A 14,674-nucleotide genomic window follows, 5' to 3' on the forward strand; every position below is an offset into this window, starting at 1 on the left:
GCGGAGGCCAGGTGCTGACTCTAGGAGAGGGGGCGGAGCCTGGGCCGGAAGTGTCAAGGGGGGGCAGGGAAGGTTTGGGGGACGGTACCCTGCAAGCGGGTCGGAAGGGAAACAAACTGGTGGGACCGGTTCTGAGGGGGCAGGTAAGCCGTGGCCTTGGCAGAGAGGATGGGACGCGTGAGGGAGAAAAGGCCTCTTGGGGAAGGGCCGTAGTACTCGGTCGGGACTCCTCCTGTTACTTCTCCAACCTCCCTCCTGGTACGAGTGTTTCCATCCCCCTCTGTTGACCCGCCTTCCCCCTCCTCCTACCAGCAGCCCCGGCCCTCTTTGTCTCGCCCTTGTGTCCCCCCCCCCTCCCGTGATCCACCTTTGGGATCATGGCTGATTCCCCTTCCCCGCCTAAGGTCCAGCAGCACTCTTCAAGTGGATCCCGCCCCTCTTGTGACCTAATATACAAGAGGGCTGTGCTCTTTAAACGCTCACTTGCAATCAGGGCTGGGATGGGGTGTTAAGCCAGATTCAATTGCTTCAGTTGGTATAGGAAGGCTGGGGGATGGGGGACTGCGACCTTTGTTCCCCATAGACATGCAGTACTGGACGGTTTTGATAGTACTACAAAGGGCAGAAAATCGGTTTCTCGTCTTGCCAGGGGAATGTAGTTATGGGGGATCTATTTGCAGATACCCCGTGAAGTGTAGTGGATCGAGTGATGGTGGACTAGGGCTCTAGAAACTGGGGCTCGAATCCCGGCTCAGCCCTGAAAACTCACTGGAGGTGTGGAAGTAGCAAAACCACTCCTTCAATCTCTCATTTACCTTGAAAGTCCTGTTAGGGTCTCTGTAAAGAAGGCACAGAACTACCACAACAAATTTGCCTGTTGAAAGGCTAATTCTACTGGTTTGCAAATTAAATAGATACATTTTCTTTGAGTCCAACATTATGCCAATGTCAGAGTGCTTTTCAGAAGGTTGTTCATGTGCTTTGTGTCCACAGAGAAGATTTCTTTCTGGTTTAGATCAGAGTAAAGAAAGCAATTTTAAGTGCTTCCTTGAAGAATATTATCTAATGCTTTTTCACTTTCCACTTGAGCTGTTGAAGGAGGCTTTAAACTGAAGAAATTCTTGTGGCACGTAAAGACTAACAAATTTATTGTGGTACAATTTTTTTGGATCAGAGCTTGTCTCAGCAAATAAATCAATATCTTGAATTGGCAGATGTCAAAATACATACCTGTGTTTTTCCTACATTGTGTCTGTCTATGTCAGTTATATACAGTCATAGTGATACACAGGTGTGAGTGTGCAGATACACAAATCAGTTCAGATTGGCACTCCAGTTATCTCTTGAAATGAAGTCTGTTAGTGAAAGCTAATGTCGTGATAAATGTGATAGTTTTCTTTGTTTTTGCTTTGTTTTTGTGGCATATTTTTTGGAAATCTAAAGTGGAGATTGTTAATAGGATGAAGTAATGCTGACTTTTTGCTGCTTAAGGATGCTACAGATTGGTCTGAAGGCAATAGCCATGTGGTTCAGTTTTATGTTTTGCTTTTCTGTGTGGGTTTTGAAATAGTTTGAAGGAGCAGTCTAATAATTTTTAATTATGTGTCATCACATCAGTTCCAATTTACAACAGCCTTTCCAGAATTTACTACATATAACACACTCATACATGGTTTGTCAGTGGTGTCATTCTGGGGCTATGCAGTTTGCCCAAGATCTCACAGGCAGGGCATGTAATCTTGTCAGCCGCACACAGACTGGATGATCTCAGGTTGTCCCTGTTTTTTGAGACACGGTGAGGATTCAGACTCCCAGCCAGTGGCTGAGTGCCCAAGTGCTCCAGACCATTGAGGTATACCAGCGCATAGTCTAATAGGAGAGGGATGTTGCTGTTGTTTATAAATACTGTAAATGGTATCCTTGCTCTGGGTCATAATGTAATTTATTTCTTTGTTTGTATAAAATATTTATACACTTCCTTTCTCCTCAAGAGGATCTAAGGTGCCTTACAATATTAAAACAATAGTAAAACTGTAAATGAAAAAGAACTCTGTTTTTAAGGATCCCATATTAGGCGGCCAGTTAGTAGAAAAATCCTTCCTAAAGGTATTTGCTTGCTAAATAAAATAGGTTTCAAGCCTGGCCTCCCATGGGAGGGACTTCCACTGCTTGAGAGGAATAACCAAGAAGGCCCTTTCTCATTTATTTATTTATTTATTTATTTATTTATTTATTTATTTATTTATTTATTTATTTATTTATTTATTTATTGGAGTTATATATGGCCCCATAGTGCTACAAGCACTCTCTGGGCGGTTTTACAATTTAATTATACAGGCTACACATTGCCCCCCCAGCAAGCTGGGTACTCATTTTACCGACCTCAGAAGGATAGAAGGCTGAGTCAACCTTGAGCCGGCTACCTGGGATATCCTCACCAAACACACCTGTGAGCCTGTGGACAGAGAGAAAGTCCTCCCCTGATTATTTTAAAACCAAGTTGGGCTCATAAAGGGACATGCAGTCTTTCAGGCAGCTTGAATGCAATATATAAGTAAGACATGTGTCACTGTGGCCAGATCAGCCAGTTCTAGGAAGGGGGGAGGTGGTACAGTAGTTTTAATTGTGCAAATGCAATCCTGACCACTGCTGAGACCTGGACATTTAAGCTAAGGGACAAATCCAGGAGCACACCCAAGTTACATACCTGTTTTTTCAGGGGAAGTATAACCTTGTCTAGCAGAGGTTGAAGCCCCATTCCCTGACCCAGTCTTTGACTGAACAGGAACACATCTGTTTTATCTGGATTAAGGTGCCGTTTATTCACCCTCAACCAGTCCATTACTGATGAAAGATGCTGATTTAGAAGTGAAGCAATTTCCTTGGGATTAGACAGAAAGGAGAAATAGAGTTGGGTATCATCTGCACACTGATAACACTGAACCCCAAAATTCCAGACAACATCTCCCAGCAGTTTCATGTTGATATTAAATAATGTAGCATGGATAACAAAACAGAACCCAGTGGGACACCACAGGCCAAAGACCAAAACATCAAACGGGAGTCCCCCAGGACCACCTGAATTCTCCTTTCCAAGAAGGACCAGAGCCACTGCAAAGTAGTATCTCTAAGTCCTGTCTGGCAGAGACACAATTAAGAAGGATACCATGGTTAGTGGTGTGAAAAACTGCCAAGAGGCCCAGCAGAATCAAGAGGAGCATCCTCCCTCTGTCTGGTTCCTGATGTAGGTTGTTCACCAAGGTAATCCAAGCAGTCTTCATCCCATAAGCAGATCTGAAGGCAGATTGGAATGGATGTATATAATCCATCTCATCCAGGAGCTCTTGGAGCTGAGAAACCACCACACTCTTCAATATCTTGCCCAGGAAGGGAACATTTGAGATTGGCCAGTAATTATCCAGTAACATAGGATTCAAGGAGGGTTTTTTCCAGCAACCATCTTAGTAAAATGGTTGCCATCTGCCCTGGTGCAGGGAGACATTCACGATTCCTAATTGTCTAGACACACACACACACACACACACACACACACACACACACAGAGTATCATGCAAGTTCTTCACAGCATTCTACTGTCTGGATTCTCTTCTCAAAGCAGCTCTGCTGGACAACACTGTATAGACACAAACATAGCAGAGAAGAATTCTTCTTTGCTGCCATCACTGCCACGGAGTAGACCTTCCAGTGTGCTCCAGCTCGTGTTCAGTTGGATTCACTCTGGTTTTCCATTGTTATCATTCTAGTCTCTGTCCCACTCATTTTACCATCCCCAATTCCATAGTAAACCAGGAAGCCAGTTTGGCTCAACTCTGTGGGAGGTGACACTTAGGAATAATCGTGTCTACCACCTGCACTTTTACCATTCCAGAGGTGAATCAGGTGTTTGACAAGATCACCTGCTGAGTGACAGAAAACTTTCCAAGAGCGGCTAGGAAACAATTTGGATCCATCAGCCTCCTGGGGTGGACTATCTTAAACGGTCTCCAAGCGAGGCAGAGGTTCTGATTTCAGTGAATCTAAATCTGACCTAGTAATGATCTACCCATGAAAACAGAAGTGAAGAAAGTTCTACACCTATATCACCATGACCTCCCTCAGTACAGAAAACCAGATTAAATCTGGCATGGGTGGGCTGGATACTGTTTGGGATATACTCATAGTTGTCATGGAGGACATGGAGTTGTGAGCCACTTCTAACAAAGTCATCTTGGCCAAGGACATTGAAGTTCTAAGCACAACAAGCAGTGGCAGATCCAGCACAACCTCTGACACTAGCTTGGCTAGCACAGGTATGGAGACTATTGAGCAGCAGGGTGGATGATAACCAACAGAATCCCTGTTCTACTCTTCCAGATTTTATTCAAAATTTATTTTAAAATCCAGTGAAAATAAGGTAAATAAATTCATATATGACTATAAGGGTAGGATCCTATGCTATTTACATATCTATCATGTATGGAATTTGGGTTCCAATACACAGGTGGTTTGGAGGAAACAATGTTTTCAGAACTATATTGAACTATATTCAGTAGACCAGTGGCAGGCAGTCTTATGCCCTCCAGATTACAGTCTCCATAATCTGTGAACACTGGCCATACTGGTTGAGCTGACTGACATTGTAGTGCTGTAATCTGGTTGACACTGTTGGGTAGAAAATACAATGTGAATAAGACATTGGCCAGAATTCTACTGCTGTTCAGTTAACGTTTTTGTAATTTGCCAGAGCTAATTATGGCTAATTGGCAAGGTGCCAAGGTATATCTCAGTCACATGCCTAATTTCAAAAACAAGATACATCTCAGCACCTTCTCAGTTAATCAGTTAGACATCACAAATTGCACAAATCTTTTGTGAACACTACAATTCTGATCATCATCTGATTGTGTCATTATTATAACCTGGTATAAAATTAAATACTCACTTTCCTTTCTAGGGATCTTATACTGTTGACCAGCTCTTGTGTTAAACAATCCCCTTAAGAAAGATTTGTTAGTAATTTTATCTGTGTGTTGATAATTGAGAGGCCAAAAGGAAAGAAAAAAATCACTGTTAGCCTGAGGGGTGCTGCTTAGGAAATAAACAGAAGGGAAAAGTTCACTTCAACCTTCAGTTGCTCCGATGGCTTCTATCTCATTTCAAATAAATTATTAGGCATATTGTTCTAACTTTCTAGGCTGCCCAGGAATTGGCTGGCCACTAAGCAGTTGAAGTATGGCTAATAAGAACATAGCCAGATTAGTTTTTACCTGATTAGTTTCTTGTCACCACAATGGTTAATTGTAGCCTTGAATTTTTTTAAAAAATTATTTATTAAACAAGAGCCTTTGTTAGCTGTAAACTGCTACAGATAGTGAGGTTAAGCATAGTTAGATTCTGCAAGACAAATATGTTCCAAGAAAGAGGAAGCATTTAGTTCAATTTCAGCTCTTGATTGCTTAAACATGATTAAGCATTAATCTGCCTAGTCTTATGTTGTAAAGCATTGGTCTGCTAAAAAGAATACGCATAGAAATAGACCTGATTTCTTCATATTTATTTGATGTAAAAAAGAGAGAGAGAACTCTTCAAAATGAATATTTGAAACATGAATATGAAATCTTGTAGACCACTCCTCTGAATTCTCTAGTATACTGTATTTCTCATTACACTTGCACTGTATTCATTCTACCACTTTAGTCACGATATGATGTTGTAATTATGATGTTGTAATGATAACTGGTGATCCTGAGTCTAACAACAAAATAACATTTAAAAAAAGGATGGGGGATGGATAACTGTTGCTATTAGCAGGCATTTACTTCTCCTTTTGTGTTTTACAACTTTGTGTAAGTATACTCCCTTATCAGTGAAGACAATGTTCAAATGCCATATTTTACACATTACTTTTTTTATAAATAGTGTGGTGGTTCTATTGGGTTAATTGAGAGTGGGCTACTACCAAATTAATGTGCATAGCATTATAACATACTTTTTAATGGGATGCCACTTATTTTTCTTTCTAAGAGATTCAAGAGGCTGCAAATATTGTATTTATTTATTTATTAGATTTTTTAACCCCGCCCTATGAAGTATCTTCCTATACTTTCTCTCTTAATAGAAGTTTATTTTCTTACATGTTGCTATTTTTCAAACATTGTTTGCTGCATGGGAAAGAACAGGAACTTAAATAAGAGTAAAAAATTAATGCTATTGTTGTTTGTTTTTGTTCCTCTGTGATTGTTAATGTTATTTCACAAAAGAGTTAGGACCATTCCATCTGTGTTTGTGTCACATGGAATGAAATCACAACAGAGGGGAGATTGAAATTCTCAGCAGTTTTGGGTGAAGAGCAAAACAATGGCCAGCTTCTTGGTCCTGTGAAATTCTTTATTGTGGACAGTCTTTGGGTGGAGCTTGACAAGGAAAGAAGAGGAAAAAGGATACTGGATGCATCAGACAGCTTACTGATCTTGTCACCATGGCAGAAACAGTTAGAAGTGTCACTCCTGATTGCATTATCAAAGTCTTGTCAGAACATCTGCTCATAATGATAAGGAAGTATTTCTGCCAGTGAGCTTTGCAATGATGTTTTATAGTAATTTGAAATCTGTTTCAAATTATGTATATGAAATCTTTTGTCATTTCAGTACTATATTGATATTGTCCTTTTCAAGGTAGATGAGAGATGAGTAAAATCTCTAAGTCTGATAAGGAGAAGATTCATTTTTTTCTTTTTCTCTTAGTTCATTAGTTGCTATCTTCGTTATTCTTCTACGTCTATACTTGATCTCACATGGGTTCTTTTAACAGCTTAGGTTTGTGTCTCAGTGGAGGATAAAGGGACCCAGGTGGCTGGGTTCAACTAATTTGAGCACCACAAAGCTCTTAATTGCACAAGAGCTAAAACAAATTTCATTTGTCTAAGCTTAAGTAATCTGGTCCATGGACAATGCACAGTTCTCAAAAAAGTGACTCTTTGGGGCTTCAGTGTCCCAAATCCTCAAGAATGTATGGGCAGCAGTCATTCAGACTGAATGATTCTGAGAGATATTATCTAGAATGGCAATTTTCCATGTTCTTGCAATGCCTACTTGGAAATTTAAGAAACCATGATTTTCCTTTCAGGCTTTGTAAACTGTGTTTTGTTCATAATACAGTTTTGATGAAAACTAATTTGATTGGTTTATTTCCTGTTCTGTATCAATTACATTAGTCTCAGAATTTTTTAAAAAAGTTCCATTCTTCAATATTTCAGTTTTATTTATTTATTTATTGGACTTATATACCGCCCCATAGCGCTACAAGCACTCTCCGGGCGGTTTACAATTTGTAATTATACAGGCTACACATTGCCCCCCCCCCTAGCAAGCTGGGTACTCATTTTACCGACCTCGGAAGGATGGAAGGCTGAGTCAACCTTGAGCCGGCTACCTGGGATTTGAACCCCAGGTCGTGAGCACAGTTTTAGCTGCAGTACAGCGTTTTAACCACTGCGCCACGAGGCTATTTCAGTTTTATTGTTCATACTTCAGTGTAAAATTTTATTATGCAGATACATATATTTCTGCTGAATGACTATCTTATAGTTTGCATTTGAATCTTTGTATTAGTACTGCTCTTCAGCTCTCTGTTTCTTCTTTGTAGATTGCTATGACTTGTAAGTTATTTGGAACTTGTGAGTTCTGTTTTCATCTTTTTCAGTATGCCTCCCTATCTCAGTAACAGTCTTTTCTTCATAGTTCATTACACCATTTGATTATATCCATCAAATTCTTTTCTTTATAACCCGGTACATCAGCAGAACTTTAACTTAGGCAATATTATCTCAACTTTTGTCTCTCCTATCTTTGGACTTGCTGTTTCCATGCCTTCTACATACTTGTCTATTTTAGATTATTGTTTTGTCCCCAGTCCTACTTTTGTCTTGATATTATTTGTAGACTGTATTAATATATACGTATTCTAAGTAGCACATAACACATGCTAGTAAATAGTAGTAACAGTACGAGTGATTTGAATTGATGTTTTATGTTTTAGGTAAGATATATGAGTGATATAATGTAACAGATATTCTATGTCAGGCTTGCTTGCTTGCTGGTTTCAAGTATGCAGGTTTAAGACTTCCATTCTAACCCTACTGAGGAGGCTTTCTTATCTATGTAATAACTTTCATACATTCTAGCATGCCACGTTGAATGGTTGAAGAACCTGAAGAGTGCAGACAGCAAATTGGGTACATCAGTTCAGAGCTATGTCACTTGCCATTAAAAAAAACCAGAAGCAGGGAAGAGGGCAGTGTTAAGAATAGTAATGATTTCATGTGTCCTGCCGTTGTTCACTTTTCTGAAGTATCCCTGATTAATATGGGTTGATTTGAAATTTCTTAAGGCAGTTAATTTGTTACTCACATGCAGCATTTATTATTTGGACCAGAGTCCACACAGCACCTCAAATTGTTACAGTTCTCACCAATGTCACAGATTTCCTCCTGTGCTTCTGTCCTCTGACATATATACTGCCCTCTTCCTGCCATGTCGTTGTTGTTGTTGTTTTTTAATTGGCAGGTGACATAGCTTTGAATTGATGTAACAAGTTGTGAAACTAGTGTTTATTTGACATGGCACTACACTTGAAAACTATGTCACATGCTAAAAGTTTTTTTAAAGATGCCCTGATATCAAGCTCACCCTAGGACATACCTGCCTCTGCCCCTTTGAAGCAGTATAGGTGATCACACATGCCAGAAATTGAAATCAAACAATACAAAAGAAATCTCTTTTTAAAAAACCGAACCCCTAGCTTCTGCCAGCTGAACAAAAAGTAACAGGTGCCCATGAAAAAAGACAGGGCTTAATCCTGTAGTTGATGGAAATATGCTGAATTTAACCATGCCAACTCTGGCACAAACTGTTGGGTAAACTGCAGTGTGGTCCTATCCACAGTAGCCTGGTATAAACAGTATGTATGTATGTATGTATGTATGTATGTATGTATGTATGTATGTATGTATGTATGTATGTATGTATGTATGTATGTATGTATGTATGTATGTATTTATTTATTTATTTATTTATTTATTTATTTATTTATTTATTTATTTATTTATTTATTTATTTATTTATTTATTTTAAAATATTTTTACCTCACCTTTCTCCTTAAGAGGATCCAAGGTGGCTTACATCATTAAAACACAATATTAAAGCTAAGAATAGTGAGTATAAGGTTACTAAAAAGGATAAAACAAATACCATAGTAAACACCATGATACTGTTCAGATTCTAGTTATCCATGGCATTTGTGTTAGTTAGGGATAGGCATACAGAAACCAGCTAAGGGTTCATTTTCTGCTCTCCAGGACTCTTGGTGAGCTGCATGGATTAGCAAATCTGCAAGTAAGCACAGTACTCCCAGAAGTGGTTAAAGTCCACTAGAATTTTGAATAATTGGTCCTTTGGAGTTAAATGGTGTCTCCCGCCCCAGTGTATTTAAAAAGTGGATGGTAACATCTGAAGGTTTCCAACAGTCATAATTTATGTTGGGGGCAGGAAGGAGGAGGAGTGTACTTTGCCCACCAGTGGCTGAAATTGTGCACTTACATGATTTTCTTAGACACCACTCTCTTTCCTAGTCTTGCATTTAGTTATCTGATTGATGTTAAAACTAATCAACATCAAAATGGTGTCCACTACCATGCTTAGAAATTAGTTTGCTGATATTGTGTAACTTTAATATCCATACATCTGTCATACAAAATTTTTGTTTCTCCAGACTTGATGAGAGAGAATGCTTGTGCAAGTGAGTGGAAGCAGATGAGTCCACCACTGAAGCACTTAATAACAGGACAAAGTCTTAAATAGTCAGGTAACATTAGGCCTGCATGGAATTATTTTTTTCTAACTCTGGTCTAGAAAGGTGATGGCTAAGGAGGTTCTTAATTTTAGCTCAATGTAAGATGGTGCAGGATTTCAGAACATTTCTCTTTTTGAAAACATTTACAGTTCTGATATCTCAAGAAGAAGGAGCATTTGTGAAGTAAAAGGTCCCAATGGCAGAACTATCTGCACACTTATCACAGATCCAGCATGGGCAACTGAGAGAGACGTCCGCTGACAACCATCTGACCAATACTGTACGTAAGAAACTTTTTTTTTACTGGCAGACTATCAACTATCACACTGAGTAGATTACATATGGGTAGTCATGATGCAGAATGCTACCGAAGAATTGTTTAAAAGTCCATTGTGTATGTTAAGCAAATTATGGTGTCTTGAAAGGGATGAAAGCAACCACAGAGAGCTAGTGTATATTGTGGGAAAACTGTCAGTAAGAGCTGAGGATAGTCAGGGTTGAGATTCCCCATTCAGTAGGAATCCACTGGATTATCTATCCTAACTTTTAAAGTTGTTATGAAGATAAAATGGTGGAGGAGGCATACTGCCTTAAAAGGCAGGCTGTAAACTAGTGGTTCTTCGCTTTGTGTCCCTGGATGTTTTTGGAGTAAAACTCCCAGAAGCCTTCACCACTAGCAATGCTAGCCAGGATTTATGGGAGTTGTAGTCCAAGAACATCTTGGGACCCAAGGTTGGGAAGCACTGCAATAAACATAGCAAATCGTGGCTGGAATCCCTTTGCCATAAGTCATGCTGTGTAAGGCTTATGATGTCAGAAAGTGGGAAATATGTATGAATATTCCTCTTTGATCTGCAGTCTTTTGAAGCTTGCTTCCAAAATTTGTACACTATGGTAACACTAGTGAGATTAAACTTTACATGAAAAGTTTTTACCCTCTTTTTATTCTCTCCGTGTTTCCCCTGACTGCAGTTATAGCATAACTGTACACTGTACACCAGAGTTTTTGTCAGCTCTTTTCATTTGTGCTGTATGGTCAAATTTGAGAAGGCTATAGTGCAGTAATGAAACAAACTTTCTTGTAAATTACTGTCCGTATAATCATGTAACTATTATATTCCCATGTGGTTCCTTCTTTTTTGACCACTTGGGTCCATCTTCCTCCTTATTGAACATAATGAAGACAAAGAAATCATGAGTGGTCTGTTGTATTGTTAAATGTCACATAAAATTCTATGGACTAACTTTTGAGGGGGGTGGATTATAGAATTATACCAAAAGAAAGGCTAATTTGCATTGAAGACAGTGTAGAGTGACTAAATATTCTCTAACATTTTGATTTTAAATTTTACTTAAAATATATATTGAGCTAGATAAGATCTGAGAGAATTTATTTTGGATGAGGCTAGTTCTTGTTTAAATATGGCAGATAATGTAATGTAAAGGATTCTACTTCTCTCTGTAAGCAACTAAGAGGCTGAGGTGCATACCAGTGTTCCACAGCTATCTAGGAAGCCAAGATAAGCCAGCACCACACATCCAAAGATACATAAATTGCTCATTTAGCTTACTCAGCTTTATTGAAGGTCATAAAGCAATGTGTTTTCATTATGTATGAGGCAGAAGTCACCATCAGATTCCTTTTCTCATATCTCTGACAAAGTTGAACACCTTGTGAATTGTTGTTGTAGGAGTACGCTCCCAAAGATCAAACTTTTCCTGGCAAATTATATGGGAATTTCATGACAGTTCCGCTGTCATTTGAATGCTAAGTGCTAAGGTCACTATTTAACTATAGCTGTTCAAGGAACAGTCTGTCAGCTGCTAGCAAACTGTTCTTTTTTTCATTGGACCGTGTCTTTGTGGACTGGTTCCCAGTCTTTCCTGCTAAATCTGATTCTTTTCAGGCTTTTCCTTCTGGCTTTACTATTGCGAGGCCGTCTCAAAGAAAGTGTGTGCTGAAAAATAAATGACTCCCAAAGACAGAAGACTTCGCTTTGTTTAGCTCTTTCAGTTTGCTGGGGAGAGACTGTTCTTTCTGTTAGCTGGGGAGAAAACTGAACTGCCTCACAGCTTCTCTCTGCAGTGTTCTTCTATTTTCTCTTTCGGTTTCTCCCTCAGCTTCATCAGCTCAGCTCTCTCCAGCCACTGTTAGAGTGATTTATTGCCTATAAGAACGCCTACTTTCAGCAGAGTTTCAGCCTATCAAACAGCTTATACAGCAAAACCTATCCTATTACAATGCAATAGGAAATGACGAAATATGCTTCTTCCTGTTGCCTATAGATATATGGAGAGTACATAGATTGATAGATATAGCTACATACAGTAATAAACTCGCTTTTCTGCTGCTGCAGAACCATTTCCCAACACTTTACCAGTAATGCTATGATTTCATTACTTGGGGAAAGTACTGTTCTTCTAACAGTTGGCAGTGTTGCACTACCATGTTTCCCTGAAAATAAGACAGGGTCTTATATTAATTTTTGCTCCAAAAACACATTAGGGCTTATTTTCAGGGGATGTTTTATTTTTTTCCATGTACAAAAAATCTACATTTATTCAAATACAGTCACGTCATCTTCTGGTTAATGCATAGTGGTAGGGGGTGGGGTTTTACTTAACTGGGGCTTATTTTGGGGGTAGGGCTTATATTACGAGCATCCTGAAAAATCATACTAGGGCTTATTTTCAGGTTAGGTCATATTTTTGGGGAAACAGGGTATATCTACAAAAAATGGAAATAAAGAGTCCTAACATTTTTGGTGTCAGTGTTATAAACAATATTTTGATTCCCCACTGTGCCTCCTACAAGAAGAGCGAACCTGTGTGATCATGAATAAGCTGCACAGCCCAAAATAAAAGAATATTAAACCATTTTTGAGTATTCTTAGTCTTAAACAGAAACATTTTGTCCCAAAAGTTGTTGCTGTTATTTTTCTTTTTTTTCTTTGTTTTTTTTAATCAAAACAAATGCACTAACAAAGCTCTGAGTGTGATATACATATAAACTAGTTCAGTGATGGTGAACCTTTTTGAGCCCAAGTGCCCAAACTGCAACACAAAATCAACTTATTTATTTCAAAGTGCCAATATTGCAATTAAAAACTGAATGGTGAGGTTTTAGCTTAGAAAAAAATAACTGCTCCTGGACTGCAAGGGTTAAATGCTTGTGGTTTTTTTCCCCCTATGGGTGGTATTAACAAAGAAATACTTACTGGTCCTCCAATCCCCCATTGGGCTAGACTGGTAATGGTCGCCATTGCACCCTTCTGCTGAACTAGTGCACCAGCAGAGGGAAGTGCCAAAATCCGGGATCAAAGGATGGGTAAGTATTTCTCAATGGCAACTTATGTCTCATGTGTCCACAGAGAGGCATCTGTGTGCCAGCTGTGGCACACGTGCCATAGGTTCACCATCACTGACCTAGTTGATAACAGATGTGTGCAGAATCAAGCTTTCTCATAGAAATCTTATTTTTCTTATTATGTGTCAGCTGAGACAGCAGGCCATTGGTGAACGTATTTTTGGGCAGGGAGGGATATTTAATGCTTTGATCATCTTTTAGAAGATTTGTCTCCTGTGGATATTAGTAATAATGACTTGCCGTCAAGTCAATGTATGGCAACCCTTTTCTAGAGTTTTCTAGATATAGAGTACTCAAAAGTAGATTACACTTCCCTTCTTTTAGGGGTGTTCTAGGACTGTGCAGTTTGACCAAGGCCAAATAGGCTGGTTTTTTTTCCTCCTGGGGGGCACAGCGAGGAATCAAACTCCCAACCTTTAACTCCACAGCTGTGCATCAAACATGCTGAGCTATGTGGCTAGTGCTGCAGTACTAAAAATAAAGGTTCTTCAGTTCACTAAATTCTCATTTTGATTTTCTGCACAAGTCCCTACACATACATCTCTTGTGTCTTGAAAGATAGTAAGCCCTTTCTCACATTAAAGGTGAACTTCTACTACACAAAAAATGATCACAGTGGCAGGCATGATTAGAAAGAGTTCAGCAATTGTCTTTAAATTTTTTTAATGCAAAATAAATTATAGTGCAACTAATCCAAAAATCCTTAAAACATAAAACCACAAAACCACACAGTAATACAAAAGTTCACCTCTTTACTGAGACCATATGTGGACATAACCAATCTGTTCCCTTTCCAAAACTGCATTGATTTTTGTGAAGGCATGCAACCCTTCCCTTTTTAAAAACACAAACTCAGTACAATCTCCCCATATATCAATAAATATATCCTTATGTAACAACTTATTCTTAATTTTCATATTATACATTAATTTATCATAAACAGCTATATTCCAAACTTCATCTTTTCCAATCAATCTTTTAATCTAATAACTTGTTTCTTTTTTAATAAATTTTCCAAACTCTCTTTCAAATTTTTGGAAAATTTTCTAACTGCTACTGGATATAATGGAGAAATTAATGAGATGAATGTTTTTCTGTACTTACTCCAAATTTGTAACATATTTTTAAGAAAAGAGATTTTTTTAAACCATAATCTTATTATCTTGTTTAAAAAGAATATGTTCAAGATACCCACCAATGTCCTGTAATTCCAATGTTTTCGTTTCTGTCTTTTATATAACTGACCTCCAACATTCTTATTTCTTCACACTTTTTCATATACCGTATGTTTTTAATTATATGATTCCTTAATATGTAAGCCTCTCATAGACAATTTTATTGTTTCCCATACTAAACTCTTACTGCCACCTTTTCTGTCGTTAATTCCCCATACTTCCATCATTTCTTTCTCCACTTTCTCTATTATATTTTATGCTGAAAAATACTTGTATCTATCTC

At 38.6% G+C, this 14,674-nt stretch overlaps 1 protein-coding gene across 6 annotated transcripts in view; it reads left to right on the forward strand.

The window, feature by feature from the left end:
- The window catches only part of PSEN1 (presenilin 1), a 46,285-nt gene that overhangs the window by 160 nt on the left and 31,451 nt on the right, over positions 1 to 14,674 (forward strand). For 2 of the 6 annotated variants that reach the window (XM_020810158.3, XM_020810163.3), the window contains exons 1-2: positions 20 to 143; positions 9,999 to 10,129. In XM_020810158.3, the coding sequence (XP_020665817.3) occupies positions 10,046 to 10,129 (84 nt within the window). In that variant the 5' untranslated portion in view covers positions 20 to 143; positions 9,999 to 10,045. Of the gene's footprint in view, positions 1 to 19; positions 259 to 9,764; positions 9,862 to 9,998; positions 10,130 to 14,674 lie in introns of those variants that run through there. The other 4 variants (XM_078391040.1, XM_078391037.1, XM_020810161.3 and 1 more) reach the window with 4 other exon arrangements.

This window comes from Pogona vitticeps, chromosome 1 (genome assembly GCF_051106095.1).
Source record: "Pogona vitticeps strain Pit_001003342236 chromosome 1, PviZW2.1, whole genome shotgun sequence".
In the NCBI taxonomy this organism is placed as follows: Eukaryota; Metazoa; Chordata; class Lepidosauria; order Squamata; family Agamidae; genus Pogona; species Pogona vitticeps.